The 25147-nt window shown below is 43.8% G+C and overlaps 1 protein-coding gene across 3 annotated transcripts; it reads right to left on the reverse strand.

Annotated features, from left to right (window-relative positions):
• Nucleotides 1–3181: 3181 nt before the first annotated feature.
• stt3a (Dolichyl-diphosphooligosaccharide--protein glycosyltransferase subunit STT3A) lies at nucleotides 3182–25138 on the reverse strand. Of its 3 annotated transcripts, NM_001141725.1 has the most exons (17): nucleotides 25004–25012; nucleotides 23837–23956; nucleotides 23632–23692; nucleotides 23389–23510; nucleotides 22971–23116; nucleotides 22727–22817; nucleotides 22530–22636; nucleotides 10808–10972; nucleotides 10331–10511; nucleotides 9769–9924; nucleotides 9511–9602; nucleotides 5653–5808; nucleotides 4959–5264; nucleotides 4742–4844; nucleotides 4305–4493; nucleotides 3939–4054; nucleotides 3187–3484 (listed from the first exon to the last, which is right to left on the reverse strand). In NM_001141725.1, exons 2-17 carry the CDS (start codon nucleotides 23922–23924, stop codon nucleotides 3446–3448), a joined length of 2118 nt encoding a protein of 705 aa, NP_001135197.1. In that variant the 5' UTR covers nucleotides 23925–23956; nucleotides 25004–25012; the 3' UTR covers nucleotides 3187–3445. The 3 variants fall into 3 exon arrangements, with proteins under 3 accessions (XP_013992919.1, NP_001135197.1, XP_013992920.1); XM_014137444.2 differs by having other exon boundaries at nucleotides 3182–4054; nucleotides 25004–25138; XM_014137445.2 differs by lacking the exons at nucleotides 3187–3484; nucleotides 25004–25012 and adding an exon at nucleotides 24215–24234 and having other exon boundaries at nucleotides 3501–4054.
• Between the last annotated feature and the right edge of the window lie 9 nt (nucleotides 25139–25147).

Consider the following 25147-nt stretch of genomic DNA (forward strand, 5'->3'; position numbering starts at 1 on the left):
TGAGTCAGATGTTTCACCAGATGTATAAATCTAAAGCAACCGGTTGCCATTCCCATTCATCACCAAATATGTTGAGAGGAAGCCCAGTGGCAGGCAGTGGGAGAAGATGGACCAAGATGGATTTTAGCCAACATTCTGCACATTTTGTCATTGATTAAACATTTGCTCTCAATACAGTGTTCTGTTCTCAAAACTAGAATCTGTTACAGAGTGGACTAAGTTTTGTAGAATAAATATTGCTCAGGTTGTAAATCACAGCTGGCCTGGTAGTTTGTTTGCTGCTTCTACCCATTCGGTAAGCACTGTTTCAGTTTCAATGACTCAATATTTTGAACAAAAACGGACGACTAAGGCTGGGAATGTCAATACAATCAAACAAGCAAGGGCAATGATCACAACTCAGTCATAACGTAGCGAATAGGCTAGCGCACATGCGTCAAACACAAGGTCCGCGGACCGAACAAGACAAACAAGCGAGTATAAATGAGTCGGTGAATTAAACTTCAATTGCATTGCTTTCGTGTGTCCCGTTTACAGACATGCCACAGTATGGCTAGGCTACTGTTGCATGTTGGCTTCGGGTTTTAAAGTTTGACAATGAATAACCAAAAAAACAAACCTGCACCAAAACACCATGCAAATGAGAAACATGTAGGCCTATTACAGCAACATTTGAGCAGTAGCCTAAGCTGGCTACTCAAATACCATACATTTTCAGTGCACCATACAGCAATGCTGCATTAAACCGCACCGGTGATTCATGCAGTGTACATAAAAAAACATGTTATTTGGAGTTGTTAAATACTTTCTGATTAGGGTCTGAAAGCATAACAGCAAAGGCTGGACAAAATAAAAATCTATTTTGTTTGAACATGTTAAAATGCTATATATAGAGCATCCTACGTACATAAGTGGACATTTTAAAAGGGACATTTTTTCTAATTAAATCAATCAATTACCTTTTTTTTTTGTAAAAGCAAATATGCTATGTCTGGCCGTAGAATTCATTGTTTTTTTTAAATATGGCCCGTGCGCAGATTGCGTTTGACACCCCTAGGCTAGCTTATCTATGTATGTAGCTATAGCTAGCTATTTATTTAGCCAGCAAAAAATAAGTATCCTAACATTAGCAAGCTGCTAGAAGGATGTCATGTCATTGGGTGGGTGAGTGACAACTTTTTCCCCTCATATCGTTTTTCGGTGGTTACAGATAGAGATTCTGGTGTCATTTGGTTAGCTAGTGTAACAGTGTAGGTTCCGTCCCTCTCCTCGCCCCGACCCTTGCACACATCAACAACTGACACCCACCGCTCCACAAAAGCCGCGGCCCTTGCAACGCAAGGGGAACAACCACTTCAGGTCTCAGAGCGAGTGACGTCGCCGATTGAAACGCTATTAGCGCGTACCACCGCTAACTAGCTAGCCATTTCACATCGGTTACACTAGCAAGAAATGTGAATTGCTTTTCTAGCTATGCTGAACTTGAATGACTGTTAGCATCTCTCTCAGTTGTCAATCAACTGTATTTGGCATCGGACGGGCAAGCAAGTTTCCATTCAGTTGTCAAAACATGGGTTGGAACAAGCATGCATTGGGAAGCAAGCTGCAGAAGGACAAGCAGGCTACTATTACCCATTGTTAGTCAGTGCAATTTTGACAACCAACTAGATAAAACGTTTATCTAATGTTCCCTCATTACATTTTAGCTCATCTGGCTCTAGCTAGCAGTAGTTAATCTTGTTGTACGTGATTCAGCAACTGAGGGAGAGATAGTCCTATTGATTAAACAGCCATGAAAAGGTAGGCTGTGAAGTTCCCAAATGTAAGAGGACTCCTGTGGAATTTACAGAAATCCATTCAGGTGTATTTTGTGGCGAACGCGTTCTAATGATGCTACTGCCTGTTAACAAGCAGTCCAGTTCAAAGTGAATGATGGCAGGCCCGTTTGGCAAATGGCTTATTTGCCTATAGGCCTACTGTGGTTCTGATTGGTGCACCGGTCTGCATAGACTCCAATTCCGGACAACAGATGTTTATTAGGTTTTATTTACTGCAGTTTCTATTAATTGTCCAAACGCATGGCCGCTTTCCCACTCTATATTGCTATAGAATTTTGAAAATGTCTTACTATACGCAATTCCAACATTCTATGGATTTATGTAAACGACCATATCTAAGTGCTCACTTGTCAGGGGTACATATGAAAAGATTTGAATAAGTGTTCATGTTGCTACAATGGAGTCAGTTCCAGTTTAAGCGTTGTTCACACTGCAGCCCTTATTGCTCAAATCCGTTTTGGAATACTGACTGTCCAAACAGTGAGTTACAAGTGACCAAATCAGATGTTTGTGTCATTTGCTGACTTGGCTACGCTAATTGTCATAGTAACAACGTATGTGTGTGCAATGGCATACAGTCTGTTGATAGGTTGTAGTGCTCCGTGTTTACCATCACTCAGAAGTTATGTAGCAGGCTAAGGTGACAATGCCTGCCATGGACATTTCCCAGTTGCTTTGAATGTTAAAATCAGTGTAAGAACACTTAAAGCATCAAAAGATAAGATGAACCAACTTTACAAAAAGTGTCATTTTTTGGCTAGCCACAGCAGTCAACTAGCTAGCTATCTGTTAAGCTTTAACACATTCTAATTTGTTTGTAAACAATTAACAAGCTAGTTAGCTACCACATGTCCTTGCCAAACTTTCAGAGTAGCTAGCAAGCAACAAGATGTGCCAAATAACAGTCTATGCTAATTAACCATCTGTGGCTTGAAATATCAGATGTCATGTGCTTTTTGGCTGATCAGACTGCAGGAAAAAGAACAGATTAGAATTGGATATGCATTTCTTTAAAAAGTGTCACTTAAACTGCCAATGTGAACAAGGATTTGAATCTTGAGAAACTGCAGCTATATACAGTGTAGGTGACCCATTTAGAAAAACCTTTGTGTTCCTTTTCTGTGAAATGTGACCAGTTACCACTGCATATATAGTACTTTTTCCCCCACAGTTCAAATCATACCGTTGTCTTGGTATTCAGTAAGCAAAATCATTAAAACAATTTGTGAGTTGAAAAGGTTGCCAAATCTTGAATCATATAAAGCTCTTGGGGAAAACAAAATCGGCCAAAGATTGCATTGTACAAAGCAAATTCAAAACAAAAAATGACAGACAACATACCATTTTGTCACATTTATGCCTCTTTAATTGACCAAATTGTAAAAATTCAAAGCACGTTCTTTTGGCCATTGATTGCAGAAATCACTCCTTGATATTTGATTGGACATTATGAAACACCACCTCCTATTCCCAGACGAGAGAGACTCCACATTGGTAAGTACAAAAAAAATAATCTACAAACAAAATGAAAAAGTTAAACCACAGGGGAAGGCTTTTCAGTGCTGTGTGCTAAAAGAGGTGCATGAACGATGACGGGTTGGAGGGCTTTACGTCCGTGAGAGCCCTCGGTTATCCAGATCTTTCACCTCAAGGGGGTAAACACAGGACAGTGTTAATAATGTGTGGTTTAAAATAAGTATCTACATCAGGGGGTATTCAAATCTTACCCTAAGAGGTCCGTAGCCTGCTGGTTTTCTGTTCTACCTCATAATTAATTACACCCACCTGGTATTCCAGGTCTAAAATCAGTCCCTGATTAGGGGAGGAACAATGAAAAAAATAATGCAGTGTGACTGGCTTCGAGGTCCAGAGTGGAGTTTGAGGGGTTTACATGTAAATGGCAGGTAGCCTAGTAGCTAGAGTGTTGGGCCAGTGACGGAAACGTCGCTGGCTCGAATACCTGAGGCGATAAGGTGAAAACAACACATTCGACTAGAAACATTTCATTTAAATAACCCCCTGGAATGGCCTGGTACTCTACGGGCGGGACTGAATAAATATAGAGGAGAGTAAGACAGTAGTCACAGAAAGAAAGTTTACCTTGTATATCCTGACCAGCCAGTGCTCTGTAGTGTAGGCCTCCTCCAGCACATCCAGCTCAAAGTCCTTGTTGCCGATCTCAGCGTTTCGTACTCGGTCATAGCCAGGGGGGCGCTCTGGAACAAGGGTTAGAAAATCAGGACTAGGGCCAAGATGATGAGGAATATAATATTTTCACACACAGTCCTCTGTGGAGACGTTATGAGGTATAATACCACTCTGATACTTCAGGAAATCATTGAAAAATCAGGAGAAATAGGATATTAGTTTGAAGGGATAGAGGATGATGTCAGACAAGCATACCTGATACTAGATCGTTTCAGAGCAGACCTGCCATATGGATTATAATCATGCAGGGTTACTCACTGGCCTCTGTGTAGACCTGCCCGAAGCGGTAGTAGCACATCTTGTACATGAGGCAGTTGAGCAGGACAGGGGAGCCCTCGCGGTCCACACGGAACTCTCCAGTGGGGGTGTAATAGTCGTGCTCCTTAATGTGCTTCCCTGTGTCTGTGCTACCACCTATACGCACCATCCACAGGAACTTGTTAATGTCTGCACAGAGGACAGAGGAAGTGTTAGCAGACCTAAAGCATGAGTGACATTGAAGTTGATTTATGGACATGCAAAAAGTGCTCCATCTAATGTATGTATTAGGCAGTGACAACTAATGATCATGAGTTAAATAATGTAATCTGAAATATGTTAAGATGCTGTAATAATAAGAAGCTGTAATAATTCAACAAAGTGATTATCCATAGGGTGATGGACATTGATAATTTCCACTGGCTTTGTAGACATACCGTCTGAGGAGTATCCCGTTAGTCCACCAAAGATGACCAGGACGTAGCTGACATCCAGCTCCCGCATGATCTCATAGGCCTTCTCCTCAGTGGACGCCATGGCCTACCGGTCAACAGAAACAGTTTAATTGAAGTTCAGCAGTCACAGGTACCAAGCAGTCATTAACAGATGATAGGATTTTCCCATGTTAAGTCATCAATACAAAAAACACCTCACCTGGCCCACTCTGGAGATGTGTGTGTTGTTCCATGTGTTGTTGTCCACTAGAATTGTTCGATTGGCCATGGCCGTTATCTGATAGCCGTAATCCCACCATGACATCACTTTAGCATCCTCTGGGGTGTTGTGGCGGAGCCAGTAGTAGGCCTCTCTGAAGTCGTCAAAGATGATGCGGCTGCCGTCTCCACCGCGGGCTGACAGAACAATAGAGGGGGAGGAGTAGGCCTCGCTGGTCACCCAGGTGGAGTGAAAAGTGTAGGTGATGAGGAAGAAGGTCATGACCAGAATCATCCCACTGGCCACCTGGTGGACAAAATGGTACAGGATATCAGTGAAACAAATACTAGAAAAACTTTCAGATCTATACAAGTGTCTAGGATTTAACGGTTGTTACTGGACCGGGCCTAGATCTCACTAGATCACTTAACCCTTATCAAAAGTTGGAATGACACCCAGTAGCAATAGATACATTCTCAGCGCTGCATTTCAGTAATATAAACAAACATTCACACACACTGCTGCTACTCAATTATCAATGCATAGTCACTTTACCCCTACCTACATGTACATATTACCTCAGCTACTCCATACCCCTGCACATTGACTTGGTACCGGTAACCCTTGTTGATAGCATCGTTGTTATATTCGGCGCATGTGACAAATACAATTTGATGTATCCTTCCTCTCTTACCTCGTTCTTGAAGGGGTAGGTGGCGTCCTGCTGCTTCTTGCTCTTCTTGTCTGGCCGGCTGATATCCAGGTTCTTCATGTAAGTTGTGAGGACCTGGGACACACCAATGCCTGACAGGATGCACATGACTGGGGCTAGGACCAGCATCAGACGCACCTGAGGAGAGAAGCAGCTGGATGAGTTAAACACACCTGCTCTGTAGTTTCTTTCTGGGAGATCATCTGCTTGCACAACAGGCAATAGGGGAAGCATAATCTCGCACTGCAATTGATAGCTATAGGCTACATTGAGGTTTTTCATTCATTATTTAAAGCTATCTGGCATTAGTTCATAAGCTTTAGGGCCTAACTGTACACGCACCAAATAGCCTACACGCCAAATGCTTTTAGGAACAGGCAGAAAAAGTTAGTCAATCCATGGAGGCAAAAAAGTAGGAGTTTAATTCAATAAGATAAGCTGCAAAATGGAGAGTTGAAAATAAAGGGAGGGCCAGAAAAGAATGTTTGGGAAAATATTTGTCGAAGTGATAAAATAGGATGATAGCATGTTATGTGTGATTGTGAGGCGCTATACAAATTTGAGAGTCACAAGACAAAGACTTCAAATAGGCCTATGGCACATCAAGGGAACTGTAGCCTATTGTTCAGATGGGTTAATTGGAAACTGATCTCTGGACACTGACTATAGGTCTATAACCTCTCACATAGCCTTAATATAACTCCTGCAGAAGTAAGCATTTCTTACAGTAAAATGATACACCAAATGTAGGCTAAATTATGACCCTGGAACAGGGTCTTGAGATAATGCGAATGCACAGTTAGATACCATCTGTAGAGGTGCTATCTTTATTAGTATCATAAAAGCACAAAATATGCATCCAAGCTGAAATGAAATCTTATCAGAAACATGTTAGGTCATTCTCACAGCTTTCCATTTCCTTACAACCGGTCAAACTGATGTCATTTGGAAATTTTGCACAGAAAATCTTTTCATTTTTTTTGTTATTGCATTTTATACCAAGCCCCTAAATGGCTTTGCTCCGTGAAAGAAGCAGAGCTGAAAGAGAACTTTACCCATGTCAACTAGATGGAGGCATTCATTCTACTGATTTATGACATTCTGGTGAGCAAGGGTTTATTCAGTCTTCTCGTGCAACATATAATGACAGAAGAGAAGCCGTCTGTCAGTAGCCTACATTGCATTTTCTACATTAACGGGTTAGGGTCAAGTGCGGGACTAAGGTTTTCACCTATAGTTGGGCAGTTGCGGATGGGTTATTAGCAATTGTGGGCGGGTGACCAAACAGCTGACCCGCGCACCACTACTGGGTACCAGCAGTGGTGGAAAACATACCCAATTGTCATACTTGAGTAAAAGTAAAGATCCTTAATAGAAAATGACTCAAGCAAAAGTCACCCAGTTAAAATACTACTTGAGTAAAAGTATTTGGCTTTAAAATATACTTAAGTCTGAAAAGTATAAAATTCCTCAAATTAAGCAAACCAGACAGCACGATTTAAAATACAAATTATTACGGATAGCCAGGGGCACACTCCAACATCATTTACAAACTAACATGCTGACCACACCGCTTGCGTCATGTGTGCGAGCGTTGCAAAATAAATTTAAATATAAATGTTATTCAATTACTGCACCCACACTGCTCACGCGCGCCAACGAGCGTCTGCGTTGCCAAGCGCTAAAATAGAAGTCAGTTCTATTTGTGACGCTGAATGTGGTGCAAGTCCTACCTCTCCCATCTCCTCATTGGTTTATAGAAGCAGATAACCACGTGGCTTCCCCTCATTTGTTATACCCACATGGGTGATTGAAAGATGAACTGAGTTCGGTCGGTCGTCGTGGTAACTATGAAAGTTAAATGCCAATTGCCATATAAAGTCCAAAGAAGAAAAGGCCTGGGAGGAGGAGAGATTACTAGAAACGAGTCGGTTGACCGTTTTGTGTGGATTACTTGTCAGAGTAGAGGACCTTATGCATTTCAGGTAAAATGACAACTCAACATTTATATCCCAGGACAAATTAGCTAGCAACAGCAAGCTAGCTAAATAGGACAAATTAGCTAGCAACTGTACGCTAGCTAGCTAGCTAGCTAAATTGCCATAAATGTTTAATGCTTTTCAACCTGTCCCCAAATTAATATAATTGGTTCAGAGTTTGTTTTGATATTTCAACCTGTGTGTCGTGATCGCGTTTGGTGTGGGGGGACAAAATCAATTTGCGGCCGGTTTGGGTACGGTGTAAGCATTTGATCTGTAAGTCCTTCAGATCAGAGGCAGTAGGGATGACCAGGGATGTTCTCTTGACAAGTGCGTGAATTGGACAATTTTCCTGTCCTGCTAAGCATTGGAAATATAACTTTTTCATTTCAAGGAAAATGTATGGAATAAAAAGTAAATTTTCTTTAGGAATGTAGTGAAGTAAAAGTAGTCAAATATAATTAGTAAACTACAAAAAAAATAACTGACTTAAGTATTTTTACACCACTGGGTACCAGTCTTTTTTACCTAATCCACTCCCTGTGATGTGCCAAAGAAAAATCACCACCTGCTGGAGAAGACCGATTTTGGGCCCAGTTCCCACTCGAGCGTCGCCTCTTCCTCTGGTGTGACTCACACATTTCAGTTAATTACTATAGCTCCCGCCTTGGGCCAATCGGTGTAATTTTGTAAATCCGGATCTCTATGGCAAGACAATTCATTCACCCAAGTTTCATCAAAATCAGGCCAGTGCTGTCTGATATATCGTGTGACTAACGAAAGGACTGAGAACGATCCACAGTCCCCTCCCCGATGTAATCGTGGGGAACAACTGAGAATATTTTGCTTACAGAGAAGATGAGGGCCAGCACACCGAAACCACTATGCAAAAGGTGTTATAAAGCAGTGCAAGGGAGGTTTAGTTGCAAAACGACAAACGATTCTACACATGATATTTTGCATTGTAATGTTATTCTACTAGCAACTAAATTCAAATTATTTTTTGAGTGGCAATGACATGAACATACAGTATTTTCAGCATGACATTCATGTGAGAATTATAATACGATTACAACCCAAAAGTAATGTGAAATGCACTCATTTAGCTATGACAGCAATATATTTAAACTACTTTGTTTGTCTGGGCTTGCTAGCAGTAGCCACTAGCCAGCCAGCAGCCCTGGGCGGAGCATTGCACCCTGGGAGTTGAAATGCACTCGGAATGGTAGTATGCTGTATAAAATCCATTGTGTGTAAACTTAAAATGAGTTTCAAAGTGTTCATTGTTTTGGAACTAAACTATTCAATTAATACATACAATTATTTAACTGTAATGAATCATAGGTCAAATGAATGTAATTTGATCCAATATTACAGACAGATTTAATTAAACCCTGATATGCAGCAAATTACATTTTAAAACAGTTTAGATGCAATTGTAAAATTATTTTATGCGCCGAGTCTCAGTTTTGCATAAGGACATTAAGATATTTTTCTGTTATTTAATATGATGTTTTATTTGTTTTTAAGAAATTGAATATAAGATATTCTATTTGTTATTTCAGTAGTTCTAACCATTATCAACATATTGTTCGATGTTTAAAAAAATAAAGGACAGTCGGTTATTCAGTGACTTTAGCCAATACGCTTTATTTTTCTTGGTGTGGTATCATTTCGGTTGAGTATTTTGCAACTAAACCTGGTATCGGTATTGAATTCTGGTATCATGACAACCCTAGAGCTCTGACAGTTAGGTACCATGTGCAAGTACTACTCACAACAGCAGAAATATTGGAATATTTTAAAATGTATGTTGTCAAATATTCCTCTCATTCAAGAGATAATCTGCTAGCTGACTTACCATGACAGCTGAGAAGTACATACTGGTGACGCCATACATGATGATGAAGATCCTTGCATCAGACAGGTTATTGAAGCAGTAATACAGACCCACTGTAAGGAGGAAGCAACGCAGGTTCATTAAAGCACCACAATGTTTTTCTTCACAAGTGATTTTTGTACCTTTGTCCCAAAGGTATTCTGATCGATCCATTCATCTAAAAATCATTTCACCAGCAAGATTCTGACATTCGAGACTGATTGAGAACAATCTATGTACCTGGGAACATGAAGACGAGCAGCTGCAGGTCAAAGTAGTAGGAGGACCAAGTGGTGGGCTGGTGCTCAGACACAGAGGCGATGATGGGGATGTTGTTCTTGGCGTAAGATGGGTCCAGCAGTGAGTAGAAACGACCCGTCCAGGGGGAGATCTTCCCTGAGAAATGCAACAATCACAACACAGTCAAGTCGAATAAAAAGGCACCACCAAATCACTTACTGTAGTTCTGATACTTAATGGGTATACTGTTTTGCATTTTCTTAATCTTAACCATATCAGTATGTTCCTAAAAAAGTAATTTTAAATCTGGAGAATCTCAAATTTATAGAGGAATTGTGTTGATAGAGAAATGTAATTACAGGTTCAACAGCAAACAAGCTTTGAACGACCAAACAGGCCTGTAAATAGAAGCCTACATTCTTGAGTAGAGTAGAGACATTGCCCAGGTCTGTCTGAGTGGCAGACCTGAATTCAAATACAGCAGTATTGGTTTTCGTTCAAAAATTTGAACTGGACTTGAATGAGCGTATTTTACTGAGTGGATCCTTGGCGAGCCTCTTACCGGTTAGCATGAGCACGGTGCCCACAGAGAGCAGTACGAAGCCCACCAGGGAGATGACGCTCTTGAAGAGGACCTCAAACTGCTGGGCGTTTAGCTTGCTGCGCAGGTAGTCCACAAAGGCATGAATCTGACATAGGCCAAACACCCCGAATGCTGCCATGTGCTCAGATGACTGCACTGGCTTGAAATGGAGATGAGAGGGAGACAAGGAGTTGAATAAACTGTGTGTGTGTGTTTTTCCCAAAATCTCCACCAGCAAAAATGACTGATCATATACAATATATAAATGGCTTAATCATTGTAAATAATCATATTGGGCCATCATATTCATGGACCCATGTTGTCTTCACAAGCTAACATGCAATGGACATGCAGTCTAACAACTGACTGCTCCAGTTGGAGCAACGTCTGGGCAGCTGCTGTGTCTATGCAAAGGAAGGGAGAGAATAAGGACAAGGTTTTTTTTTTTTTTTATACCTGGAAGCCAACGAAAGAGATCTGCATGGAGAGGATGGTTCCCAGGCAGTAGACGGTGCAGTAGGCCACGTAGATACGGTGGGAGAAGCGGCCAGTGAGCATGAGGACCAGCACGTGGAGGGGGATGAGGTTGATCAGGAACACATAGCCACCCCAGGAGGACACCTACAGACATAAGGGGTGTGTTCAGTTGGTTTAACGTTTTTGCCTCATATTAAATAAAATGTTATTAGTCACTTGCACCAAATACAACAGGTGTTGTATTATAATGAAATGCTTACTTACGAGGCCCTAACCAACAATGCCGTTAAAATAAAATATGGTTAAGAATAAGAAATAAAAGTAACAAGTAATTCAAGAGCAGCAGTAAAATAACAATAGCGAGACTATATACGGTGGGGTACCAGTACAGAGCCAATGTGCGCGGGCACCGGTTAGTTGAGGTAATATGTACATGTAGGTAGAGTTATTAAAGTGACTACGCAAAGATGATAACAACAGAGTGTATCAGTGGTGTAAAAGAGGGGGGGGGGCAACACAAATAGTCTGGGTAGCCATTTGATTAGGTGTTCAGGAGTCTTATGGCTTGGGGGTAGAAGCTGTTTAGAAGCCTCTTGGACCTAGACTTGGCGCTCCGGTACCACTTGCCGTGCGGTAGCAGAAAGAACAGTCTATGACTAGGGTGGCTGGAGTCTGACAATTTTTACAGCCTTCCTCTGACACCGCCTGGTATAGAGGTCCTGGATGGCAGGAAGCTTGGCCCCAGTGATGTACTGGGCCGTTCGCACTACCCTCTGTAGTGCCTTGCGGTCGGAGGCCGAGCAGTTGCCATACCAGGCAGTGATGCAACCAGTCAGGATGCTCTCGATGGTGCAGCTGTAGAACCTTTTGAGGATCTGAGGACCCATGCCAAATTATTTCAGTCTCCTGAGGGGGAATAGGTTTTGTCGTGCCCTCTTCACGACTGTCTTGGTGTGCTTGGACCATGTTAGTTTGTTGGTGATGTGGATGCCATTATGGTGTTGATGTGAGCCATGACCAGCCTTTCAAAGCACTTCATGGCTACAGATGTGAGTGCTACGGGGCAGAAGTCGTTTAGGCAGGTTACCTTAGAGTTCTTGGGCACAGGCACTATGGTAGTCTGCTTAAAACACGTTAGTATTACAGACTCGGACAGGGAGTGGTTGAAAATGTCAGTATAGACACTTGCCAGTTGGTTAGCGCTTGCTCGTGTGACAGGTTAAAGGAAATACTCATAGCCTGTTATACATTAAAAAGTATTAGTAAGTTCATAGTATGTGAGGATCTTAAAACATCTAAGGTTAAAAAGATCATGCATTCTGTATTAGTTGATAGAGATTGATAACATTCATAATTGTGTTAAAGTTAAAATCCATCAAGCGTACAAAAGGTAAGAATTGTAAAAGGAATGTGTAAACGTTATATTGATTACTTTATTTTGTGGTGCCTAACTGAAGGGGAAAAGTGTTAATCTGTGATCTACTAAATGCTCTTTAATCTATGAGCCTGAGATCGATTGCTCTGGTCTCCACCCAAGTTCGCGGGGAAATCGCGGTCTTTTCCTCATTACAGTAAAAGTTCTCACTGAGGAAATAATACCGTATCACTCTCGTGATTATTTCTCCCCTTTTTCAGGGGCGTAACATTTTTGGAGGCTCCGCTGAGATTGCTGCTCAGATGTCCAGTTTCCACATCCTGGTCGCTGAATTCCGAGCCAGCTAAATCTCCACATAACAACTCAGGCAGGCTGCAGTGAGGAAAGTGTTGCTGTTCGAGGGGAGCTGGAAGTTGGTGGTTAAGTACGTGTCAGCTGAGGCCATTGATCGACCATCAGAGACAGTAAGGACCATCTAATTCAGAGTCAACTCCTGCACATTAAAAGTTCCTCCTGCACTGTCAACATGACGACCGCCTTGGAAGAACTACAGGAAGAGGTAGTAGGAGAATTGCACACCCTGACTAAAGACAAGTTACTAGAGATATGTGATTTCCTTGACATCTCAGGCGAACAGAGAAGAGATGTTCAAGATAAATCCCGCATATCATTGATGACTCACATTATGAGGTTCCTTGAAAGAGAGGAAGCTGCAGAGTTAGAAGATGGCGGCATGTCGGAATTGTTGCTACTTAAAGACAAAATGACAGATGATCAGTGGCATAGATAACAAAACAGGGCAAACTGACCAGGATATTGAAACAGCCGGAACACATCACAGAATAGAGGAACTGAGAACTGCAACCCCACAACAAGGGGTGGGAACTGAGCAGATTACTGCAGCCAAAGCCAGTGATTCTCTGCGTCAGCCCCAACCCCATGCTAATCTTCAGGTGAGCGTGCCGCTCTCACCCAGTGCACAGCCCAGCTCATACTGGCGCAAAGAGTTTAAAATTTCTGGTCAGATAGGTGAACCGGGCCAGAAAGATACTGATTTTTTCCAGCCTTGCCCATCAGATCGAGAATGGACTTAACAGAGGCTATCCTGAGGTAGAAATAGTAGACGCAGTAGTCAGGGCTATTTCTCCAGGCTCACAGCTACGCAGCTACTTGGAGGGTAAACCCCAGCTAACTCTTCCCACACTTAGATGTATCCTGCGTTCCCACTTCCAAGAGAAGAGTGCAACAGAGCTTTACAAACAGCTAGCTTCAGAAGCACAGCATAGCAAGGAGACCCCTCAAAGCTTCCTGATGCCCGTCTTAGATTTGAGGCAGAAAGTACTGTTTGCATCCCAGGAGTCAGAATCAGGGCTTAAGTATGACCCTGCTCTAGTCCAGCACATGTGTTTACACACAGTCCTTACAGGTCTCCAGAGTGACAGTATCAGGATAGACATGCAGCCTCTCCTGCTAGATAGCGAAACATCAGATGAGGTTTTGCTAGAGAAGCTTAACATTGCTTGTGCTAATGAGATAGAAAGACGAAACAAAAGGCGGTTTAATTCCCCACAGCCTGCTACAACGGTAAGTGTAGTCCAGTTAGAAGATACGCCATCTGCAAAGTGCCCTGTGAAGGAAGCCAAAGCTAAGATACCCGCAGAACTGTTAACAGAGTTAGCTGAACTTAAGACAGGTGTAGCTTCTCTAAAAGGTCTCAGTGCAGAGATTGCTCAGATTAAGGAGACATTACAGCAGCCTATGTTTCAGTCACCGCCTTGTGTCTATGCCCCACCTCCAGTTAGGAGGCCAGATAGGGACCCCCAGCCACCTGTTTCCCATCAGCAGTATTACAGCAACTACAGTCAGCCCCAAGCACCTGACTCTGCTCAGCATCAATATGCACCTAACCTGTATACCAACCGCTCTGCTCAAGCTCCAAGGAGGTGTTTTGTCTGCCAGCAGGCCAGAACAGATGCACGCTGCACACACTGCTTCCGATGTGGGAGTGGAGAACATTTTCAAGCTGGATGTAAAATCCGGGGGAGTCAGACCATCATGAGAGGCCCCTTTAAACGGGGAAGGGTTACCGCTGAGGGACGAGTGTTAACCGTAGCTACCAAAAAGTCCCAGAAATGTGCAAATTGTCCCCGAGAAGATTCATTTGAGAACCTGAAACAATGTTCATCATGTAAAGAGATACTGTACTGTTCCAAAGTATGTCAAAACCAACATTGGACTAAACATAGGGAAAAATGCACTCACCTGAAAATTGACTACCAGGGAAAGGTTTTCCTGCACAGAGGAAAATGCCCACTCTTTACCATCCCTAGCTCAAGGTTGCCACCCCCGTAAGGTCACCTCGCTAGTCGGCAGACAGTGCCTTATTAAGTGTCACCTGAATCGCCACCATCTCCAAGCTCTATGGGACACAGGCTCTCAGGTATCGGTCATTGATGAACGATGGAAAGAGAAATCTCTCCCAAACGCAAGGCTGAGAGATGTTTCAGAAATCCTGGACTCACCTGATGGTCTAAGGTTGACTGCAGCAAATGGGACTGAAATGCCGTACCTGGGATGGATTGAAACAACTTTTTGGCTAGCCTCTGAAACTGACCAAACAAAGGAACTGATCATCCCAGTGCTAGTAATGAAAGGCTGTCACCTATCTCATCATCGGTTTCAATGTTATCGAGCACATCCTGACAATGACCGACAAGACTAAACAATACAGTACAGTAAAAACAGCTTTCCCAAGCCTCAAAAGAAACAAGGTGAGAGCTTTTATACAGGCTGTTAGCGCAGAACAGACAGATGAATATGCAGTGAAAACCAAGAAAGAGAAGGTTGCTGTACCAAAACACAGTAGCATTCAGATTGAGTGCCGTGTAGCTTCCCAGCCTTTCAAAGAGGACATGACCATGCTTTTCCAGCCAGACCTGAACCCGCAGTGGCCAGACGACCTTGAGTTCTTTGACACACTAGTCAGTCAGAGTCAGGAAAGATGTTTTTCCAGTTATCATGCTTGATGTCTCTAACCCCACTGACCACGACATTGCCCTGCTAGGACGCACAATAATCGGTACAGTACAAACCATTATGACTGTGTTACCTGCCCAGGTCTTTGAAAAAACTGTCACCCCAGCCACCGTGAATCACACAAGCATTCAAACCCCATGTACTGCTACTGAACAGTGGGATCCACCAGTAGGTTTAAATCACCTAACCGAAGAGCAGAGAGAAGTTGTTAGGCAAATGCTTAGAGAAGAGTGTCACTCCTTCTCCAGATCAGACAATGACATTGGCTGTATTGAACGATTGAAAATGACTATTTCTCTAAAGGACTCTGAATCAGTCAAGCGCACATACATGTCAGTGCCCAGGCCACTGTATCAGGAGATGAAGGGTTATCTTTATTACCTCATAGCCCAGGGCTGGGTTAGGAAGTCAAACTATTCATATTCTTCACCTGTCGTGTGCGTTCGGAAGAAGGACGGGACCCTCCGGTTGTGTATAGATTACAGAGACCTGAACAGAAAGACACATCCCGACCGCCAGCCTATCCCTCGGGTCCAAGACATCATGGACAGTTTAGGTGGTAATTCCTTGTTCTCCCTTTTAGATCAGGGAAAAGCGTATCACCAGGGGTTCATCTCGGAAGAAAGCAGACCACTGACAGCATTTGTGATCCCATGGGGACTCTATGAGTGGATACGTATGCCATTCGGCCTCATGAACGCTCCTGCAGCTTTTCAGCGGTGTATGGAGGAGTGTTTGGAAGGGCTCCGGGATAACATCTGCATTCCTTATCTGGACGACACGCTAGTTTTCAGTAAAACATTCGACAGCCATGTGAATGATGTGCGAAAAGTTTTGCAGCGTCTCAGAGAGTATGGCATTAAACTCAAACCAAGTAAGTGTGATCTCTTTAAACCCCAGGTCCGTTATTTGGGCAGAATAGTGTCTGCAGAGGGCAGCCGAGTTGACCCAGCTGATTTTGAAGCAGTAAGAGCATTGAAAGAAATCAGACCAGAGACTGTGGGCCAGCTCAGAAAAATGCTTGGTTTACTCACTTACTACAGACAGTACATCAAAGACTTTTCTAGGAGGGCCAGCTGCCTGTATGACCTCCTGAAAGCAGATTCAGAGAAATTACCTCACCACCCACAGAAAACAAAGAAAGCAAGTCATGTGGTGCCCTCAAACAAGCCAATCCTGTGGACTGACCAGCATCAACAGGCACTTGAACAGCTGATTGAGTGTTTGCTTCACCCACCAGTCTTAGGGTTCCCTGATTTCACTCAGCCATTTGTTGTACACACTGATGCGTCACACCAAGGCTTGGGAGCAGTTCTTTATCAAAAGCAAGATGGGAAGCTTAGGGTCATTGCTTATGGCTCTCGAACCTTAACAGCAGCTGAGAAGAACTATCACTACCACTCGGGCAAGCTAGAATTTCTAGCTCTAAAATGGGCAATCACTGATAAGTTCCGTGATTATTTGTACTATGCTCCGACCTTCACTGTATACAGCGATAACAACCCGCTCAGCTACATTCTGTCTACTGCAAAACTGAACGCAACCACTTCCAGGTGGGTTGCAGAATTGGCTGATTTCCACTTTACAATAAAGTACAGGCCAGGCAAAGAGAACGGTGATGCAGATGCTTTGTCAAGGATGCCACTGGATGTAGAGTCACTGATGGAAGAATGTTCTGAGGAGCTTCCACCAGACACCATTGCCGCCACGATACAAGCAGTTGAGGTACAGAAAGAGGCTGTTGTACCTTGGTCACTTTCAGCTGCATCTATGTCACGGAGGCTCTCCGCACTGCTAAAGCTAACTCTCTCTCCTCTGCTCTCATACTTCTAGACCCATCTGCTGCCTTTGATACTGTGAACCATCAGATCCTCCTCTCCACCCTCTCCGAGTTGGGCATCTCCGGCGCGGCCCACGCTTGGATTGCGTCCTACCTGACAGGTCGCTCCTACCAGGTGGCGTGGCGAGAATCTGTCTCCGCACCATGCGCTCTCACCACTGGTGTCCCCCAGGGCTCTGTTCTAGGCCCTCCTATTCTCGCTATACACCAAGTCACTTGGCTCTGTCATATCCTCACATGGTCTCTCCTATCATTGCTATGCAGACGACACACAATTAATCTTCTCCTTTCCCCCTTCTGATAACCAGGCGGCGAATCGCATCTCTGCATGTCTGTCAGACATATCAGTGTGGATGACGGATCACCAGCTCAAGCTGAACCTCGGCAAGACGGAGCTGCTCTTCCTCCCGGGGAAGGACTGCCCGTTCCATGATCTCGCCATCACGGTTGACAACTCCCTTGTGTCCTCCTCCCAGAGTGCTAAGAACCTTGGCGTGATCCTGGACAACACCCTGTCGTTCTCCACTAACATCAAGGCGGTGACCCGATCCTGTAGGTTCATGCTCTACAACATTCGCAGAGTACGACCCTGCCTCACACAGGAAGCGGCGCAGGTCCTAATCCAGGCACTTGCCATCTCCCGTCTGGATTACTGCAACTCGCTGTTGGCTGGGCTCCCTGCCTGTGCCATTAAACCCCTACAACTCATCCAGAACGCCGCAGCCCGTCTGGTGTTCAACCTTCCCAAGTTCTCTCACGTCACCCCGCTCCTCCGCTCTCTCCACTGGCTTCCAGTTGAAGCTCGCATCCGCTACAAGACCATGGTGATTGCCTACGGAGCTGTGAAGGGAACGGCACCTCCATACCTTCAGGCTCTGATCAGGCCCTACACCCAAACAAGGGCACTGCGTTCATCCACCACTGGCCTGCTGGCCCCCCTACCTCTGAGGAAGCACAGTTCCCGCTCAGCCCAGTCAAAACTGTTCGCTGCTCTGGCACCCCAATGGTGGAACAAGCTCCCTCACGACGCCAGGACAGCGGAGTCAATCACCACCTTCCGGAGACACCTGAAACCCCACCTCTTTAAGGAATACCTAGGATAGGATAAAGTAATCCTTCTAACCCCCCCCCTTAAAATATTTAGATGCACTATTGTAAAGTGGTTGTTCCACTGGATATCATAAGGTGAATGCACCATTTTGTAAGTCGCTCTGGATAAGAGCGTCTGCTAAATGACTTAAATGTAAATGTGTCAGTATCAGCTGAAGGTGAGACAACCACTGCAACAATCAGCTCGATCCCAAAAGATGGGATAAGAGAAGCACAAGAATCTGATCCGGTCATCCGTCCTGTGCTCAATTTCAAACTGTCTGGTTCCAAACCGCCAGTTAAAGAGCAAAATGAATGCAGTCCAAAGACAAAATGCCTATTCAGGGAATGGGACAAATTGACAATAGACAGTGATGGCATTCTGTACAGAATCACTACAGCCCGCAAGCAGTTAGTTCTACCAGAGCAGTACAAAGGTAAAGTAATGGAAGAGTTGCACAATAACATGGGACACCAAGGTACTGACCGCACTGTATCACTAGTACGTGACCGCTTCTTCTGGCCATATATGCAAGCTGATATCGAGCAATATGTGACTAAAACTTGTAGCTGTGTCAAGCAGAAAAAGCCAGCCCATGAAACAAGAGCTCCTCTGACAAACATTGTGACGACACAGCCATTTGAACTGGTATGTATAGACTTCCTTCATCTCGACAGATGCAAAGGGGGATATGAGTACATCCTCGTGATTGTTGATCATTTTACACGTTTCACTCAAGCCTACGCCACCACATCAAAGTCAGGTAAAACTGCTGCAAATCTCATCTTCAATGACTTTGCCCTGAAGTTCGGGTTCCCGTCCCGCATCCACCATGACCAAGGGGGAGAATTTGAAAATCAGTTGTTCCATCAATTAAAGAAACGCAGTGGCATGGCGGGGTCCAGAACAACACCCTATCACCCGATGGGGAACGGTCAAGTGGAACGCATGAACAGAACAGTGTTGCAAATGTTAAAGACACTAACTGAGACACAAAAGTCAAACTGGAAGGAGTCTCTGAACAAACTGGTTTATGCCTATAACTGCACCCGTTGCGAAGTGACTGGCTATTCACCATTTTATCTTCTGTTTGGGAGATCACCCAGGCTTCCAGTTGATATGCTCTTTGGATTGTGCACAGAGGCAGGTTCCAGTAACCAGCGAGACTACGTGGAGAACTGGAAACGAGGGATGGAAGAAGCATATGCCATTGCAAATGAAAATGCTCAGAAAGCCGCTGAAAGAAGTAAGAAGTACTATGACACCAAAGTTAGGAGTTCAGTGCTACAGCCTGGCGAGCGAGTTCTGATTAAAAACCTGACACCAAGAGGAGGACCAGGAAAACTCCGTAACTATTGGGAAGATACAATTCACACAGTAGTGAGACAAATGGGTTCAGACCTGCCGATTTATGAATTGAGACCAGAAAAGGGTAGGGGACGCTCCAGGGTCCTGCACAGAAACCTGCTCATGTCCTGTGACCACTTACCTTTTGAGACACAACCAGAAATGACCAAAGATGACAAAAGTCAGAAAAAAAGGAGACATCAGCCTGAATCAGAGCCTCTAGATTCTGATGAAGACAGCGGGGATGAATATGACCTTCATCATGAACCGCTACAGGTTCCCACATCTCCTACAGTACCTGAGGAGAGGGATGCTGAACCAGCAAGAGAGTGGGAACACAGGCCCCCACCAGTGAAACAGACAGTTGCAGTGCCAGTCCCTGATACGCAACCAGCACAGCCTCTGGTTGAAAAGCGGCTGGAGGAGACAACCACAGTTAAAGACCTGCCTGCTGAGGAGATGAACTTGCCTGCTGAAAATTTGCCTGATGATCGTCCACCAAGTGCCTTTCCTTCATTAACTGCTGCTGCTGAACCTGAGGAACCAGCCTACCAGCTGCCACAAAGAGAGAGACACCCTCCAAGACGTATCACCTATGATCAGCTTGGTATCTCTTCCTGCTACAGTATCCAGCCACAGTTGTTCCCTGTCTACTCTGCACCAGGAATGGTTCCATGGCTGCCATCACTACAGCAATGTTACTTTCAGCCACCTTACATGTATGGGCTTCAGCAAACATGAGGCTACAGAGTTGATATGTTTGACCATGGACTGCTGACTGATTTCACAGGCTGTCACAAGAGACAATTTGCAGACTATGCATATAGATCATTAAAATGGATGTACTGTTGATCAATAGTATGAGAAAAGACTGCTTATGGACTGTTTATACAGCTGGTCAACAGATATGGACTGTGAAAATAACTTGTTTAGTTATATTTGAACTGTGACCCTTGACCTCTGCTCAAGTACTACCTTACAGAAGAGGATTTCCTAGGTCCAGTGCAGACAGACTGTTGAAGAAGACGATGTTGGTAATGTTGGGACAACATTTATTTTGTCGGGAAGAGTGTGACAGGTTAAAGGAAATACTCATAGCCTGTTATACATTAAAAAGTATTAGTAAGTTCATAGTATGTGAGGATCTTAAAACATCTAAGGTTAAAAAGATCATGCATTCTGTATTAGTTGATAGAGATTGATAACATTCATAATTGTGTTAAAGTTAAAATCCATCAAGCGTACAAAAGGTAAGAATTGTAAAAGGAATGTGTAAACGTTATATTGATTACTTTATTTCGTGGTGCCTAACTGAAGGGGAAAAGTGTTAATCTGTGATCTACTAAATGCTCTTTAATCTATGAGCCTGAGATCGATTGCTCTGGTCTCCACCCAAGTTCGCGGGGAAATCGCGGTCTTTTCCTCATTACAGTAAAAGTTCTCACTGAGGAAATAATACCGTATCACTCTCGTGATTATTTCTCCCCTTTTTCAGGGGCGTAACACTCGCAGTACATATCCTGGTAATCCGTCTGGCCCTGCGGCCTTGTGAATGCTGACCTGTTTAAAGGTCTTACATTGGCTGCGGAGAGCGTGATCACACAGTCTTCCAGAACAGCTGGTGCTCTCATGCATGTTTCAGTGTTATTTGCCTCAAAGCGAGCATAGAAGTAGTTTAGCTCATCTGGTAAGCTCGTGTCACTGTGCAGCTCTTGGCTGTGCTTCCCTTTGTAGTCTAATGGTTTGCAAGCCCTGCCACATCTGACGAGTGTCAGAGCCGGTGTAGTACGAGTAGATCTTAGTTCTGTATTGACCCTTTGCCTGTTTGATGGTTTGTCGGGGGAAATAGCAGGATTTCTTATAAGCTTCCGGGTTAGAGTCCCGCTCCTTGAAAGCGGCAGCTCTAGCCTTTAGCTCAGTGCGGATGTTGCCTGTAATCCATGGCTTCTGGTTGGGGTATGTACGTACGGTCACTGTGGGGGGGGACGTCATCGATGCACTTATTGATGACACCAATGACTGATGTGATGTACTCCTCAATACCATCGGAAGAACCCCGGAACATATTTCAGTCTGTGCTAGCAAAACAGTCCTGCAGCTTAGCATCTGCTTCATCTGACCACTTTTTTTATTTATTTATCTAGTCACTGGTACTTCCTGCTTTAGTTTTTGCTTGCAAGCAGGAATCAGGAGGATAGAATTATGGCCATGTTTGCCAAATGGAGGGTGAGCTTTGTATGCATTTCTGTGGGTGGAGTAAAGGTGGTCCAGAGTTTTTTCCCCCTCTGGTTGCACATTTAACATGCTGATTGAAATTTGGTAAAACAGATTTAAGTTTCCCTGCATTTAAGTCCCCGGCTACTAGGAGTGCCGCCTCTGGGTGAGCGTTTTCTTGTTTGCTTATGGTGGAATACAGCTCATTCAATGCTGTCTTAGTGCCAGCCTCTGACTGGGGTGGTATGTAAACAGCTACGAAAAATACAGAAACTCTAGGTAGGTAGTGTGGTCTACATTTTATCATGAGATACTCTACCTGAGGCGAGCAATAACTCGAGACTTCCTTAGATATCATGCACCAGCTGTTATTTAGAAAAATACATAGTCCACCGCCCCTCGTCTTAACAGACGCTGCTGTTCTATCCTGCCGGTGCAGCGTATAACCAGCCAGCTGTATGTTGATAGTGTCATCGTTCAGCCACGTCCTGTTGGTAGTTTAATCTTCCACGTAGGTCATCTATTTTAATGTCCAAAGATTACACGTTTGCTAGCAGAATGGAAGGAAGTGGGGGTTTATTCAATCGCCTACGAATTCTCAGAAGACAGCCCGCCCTCCTCCACTTTATATTTTTTCTTCATCTTGAACGCAGTGAAAGAACGCCTCCTTCAGATGAGCACCATGAGAGGAGTGTCACAATCTTTAGCACGGACTAAGTTACTGTACCTTTCAGTTTGTAAGTTCTCTCGATTGTTAAAGTTCCTCATCATTTCTTTATTTTAGAGGCGTTAGTCTCACCATGTAGAAGTAGGCCAGGGCACACATGGCGGACCAGTATATGGAGCCTGTATTGACTGCCTTGATCCACATGTAGTACGTCAGCAGCATGCAAAAGATGGCAATACCTGGACAGAAAAACAAATTATATTAAAGACCACAACATGGGCCAAGTCCTTTAAACTGGCATGTTCATGGGGATGAGGCTATTTCTATACCTTCATTGTCATAGGAGCCTGCGACAGAACGGGAAATGTAGCCAGGTACCACTGCTATCATGGCAGCAGCCAAGAGCCCAGCACCTGCATCCTACAAAAAAATAGACCGTAGATATGAAAGCCATGGAAACAAGTTCATTTCAGAGCTCTTGAGCATTTTCAGGTTGTAGGCTACCTCCCCGCTTCTCTCCATTTCTTTATGTTTTCTACCCCCTAAACAGGACCCAGGTGTGCTGCAACCTACCTTGAGTTCCTTGGTGAAGTGGTAGGTGACGATGGCAGTGAAGGAGGAGAAGAGGGGAGCCAGGAAGACACAGACGTTGCGGATGTCGATGGTGATGTGGAAGAAGTTCAGGACGTGGTACAGAGCAGCAGAGGTGATCATCAGGCCTGGGGGAACAGGGCAGAACAGAAAGAGTTAACGAAGGGCAAGTATTTTAGCTACTAGCCGTGTCAGCTTGCTGTTGCCAAAATGTGTGGGATAGGCCAAAACAAAATCACAGAAAGGATCTATATAACAGAGGGAGAAAAAAAAAAGGACTTTGTTACCCAAAGCCACCTTAACAGGACTTTTTTTAGCTGAACATTTTAATGTCTAGATAATCACCCTATAATGTAAAGTACTGTACAGTATTGTGTTGAACAGGTCATCCCATTCCTACCTGGGTAAATAGTGCCACCGATGATTCTCCCCAGAGGGTACCATGCCCGGTCGTCAAACCAGTTATGAAAGTTGTAGAACCCCTCTTCTACCAAGAAGCGGGTTGTTCTGTAGTTAAAGTATCTGAGGATGAAGCAGAAAAGCATTCAAGGTCATGCTCCATTTCTGGTTTTAAACAACATTGAGAAAAAATTTGTAAACTGCCATGAATCTGAGGATTAAGGAACCAAGGCAGTGGACTTACGGATCAAACTCATGGATGACACTCTCGAACCTTAACACAGAAAAAAGCCTGGTGGAAAAGGCTAACAAGAAGGGGGAGAAAGAACAAGTCTAAACCATCTCTACACGTTGCATCATCAAGAGACCGCGACAATGGCCCTAATAATAATAGTATGGAATATAAGTGTAGAGTAACAGAAAGGGATGTAAAGTGTATGTGTTCTTACAGAGGATTGCAGCCATAGACAGGATGAGCAGCTTCAGCAACGTGTCCTGTTTTTCATAGGACAGCCGCAGGAAGCCTAACTTCGTCATCGTCACACGGGGAGTGATAACTTGGCTTATCCCTATTGGAAAGACAATCTACATTAGCAGTGACGGTGCGAGGCAGCAAGCTCCTTTCCAAACTTCTACACTTGCATTGCCTGTGCATGAATCAGAGCAGCACAAAAAGTACACTCCCAACCAGTCAGTTTTTACTAGATTGGTCAGTAGATTGGCCATGAGACAAATCTATTCCATAAATTATTTTCATAGTAATTCAGGGTTTAAAAACATGGAGCTTCAGTCTACAAACGAAACCCCAATTCTGTTGGAAAACTCACTTGAACAGTGTTAAACACAAAACCGCGATCTATTAACAACTTGTCTTACACCAACATTATTTCCCTGATGAAATCACTGACTGGGTTTAAAAGACGTGCTTCAGTCTGTTCCGACTAGGTGTGTAAGCATTAGTCCAAGCATTGCAACTAAAATTAAAGTTTATATTGGACAATTCAGGTAGGTCCCTCCCGGTTTGAGACGTTTTGCAACAGAATCGGCGTAATGAATCGCCCCTGATAAGGACATGCGCACCGCCAGTTTGATGTGGCGAAGAATCAAACCAGGAAATGGATGCAACTCCGTCTTGACTGCAAACATTCCTTGTTATTTATACAGTTCTTTCCAACACATCATTGGTTCTTTTTCTGCCTTGACCAACCAAATTATTAAGACATTCGTGTTGTATGTAGAAATGACCAAGAAATAGCAATATAAGTGACAAATCTGTCAGCCAGCCTTTGCTAAATAGGTCAAGTTAACTAGCTAGTTAATGTAGCTTAATGTGTTAGCAAATAGTCCGCATGTATGTATTGACCTAGCTAAACGCAATACGCAGTTATCTGATGGGTTATCCGTTCCTGTAAATAGACAGTGCAGATTCCATTAAACTCAAAGAGGACGGAGCCTTCGTTTTACATGCTAGCTTTATGAATGAACAGAAGATCTGATTTCATGTATTCTCAAAGTTACACCTCGTGATTAATTTCAGAATAGTCATACAAACAGAGCCATAAAGCAGTTCAATTATATTTCTCGTTGAGGTAGCAGCTATTTTGAGCGGCACTTACCACTCCGTTGCTGTTACACATATACTCACAACCTTGTGTTCCCGCCCAGCCACACTATGCAACGTGTTTATTGGCCTTGCACCGGCCCTCAGTAAAATCTCATTCCTGATTCGTTCATCAGCTATCATTCAAACAGGCCGCGCA

The sequence above is a fragment of the Salmo salar genome, chromosome ssa13 (genome assembly GCF_905237065.1).
Source record: "Salmo salar chromosome ssa13, Ssal_v3.1, whole genome shotgun sequence".
Taxonomy (NCBI): domain Eukaryota; kingdom Metazoa; phylum Chordata; class Actinopteri; order Salmoniformes; family Salmonidae; genus Salmo; species Salmo salar.

What these genes read in the sequence shown, in the direction of transcription:
- stt3a (XM_014137444.2), bottom strand. Translation starts at nt 23,924, where the DNA reads ATGACGAAGTTAGGCTTCCTGCGGCTGTCCTATGAAAAACAGGACACG. An exon ending in TCTCTTTCGTTGGCTTCCAG is followed by an intron (nt 10,512 to 10,807) that starts GTATAAAAAAAA and finishes CTCCATTTCAAG; the next exon opens with CCAGTGCAGTCATCTGAGCA. An exon ending in GCTCGTCTTCATGTTCCCAG is followed by an intron (nt 9,603 to 9,768) that starts GTACATAGATTG and finishes TCCTCCTTACAG; the next exon opens with TGGGTCTGTATTACTGCTTC.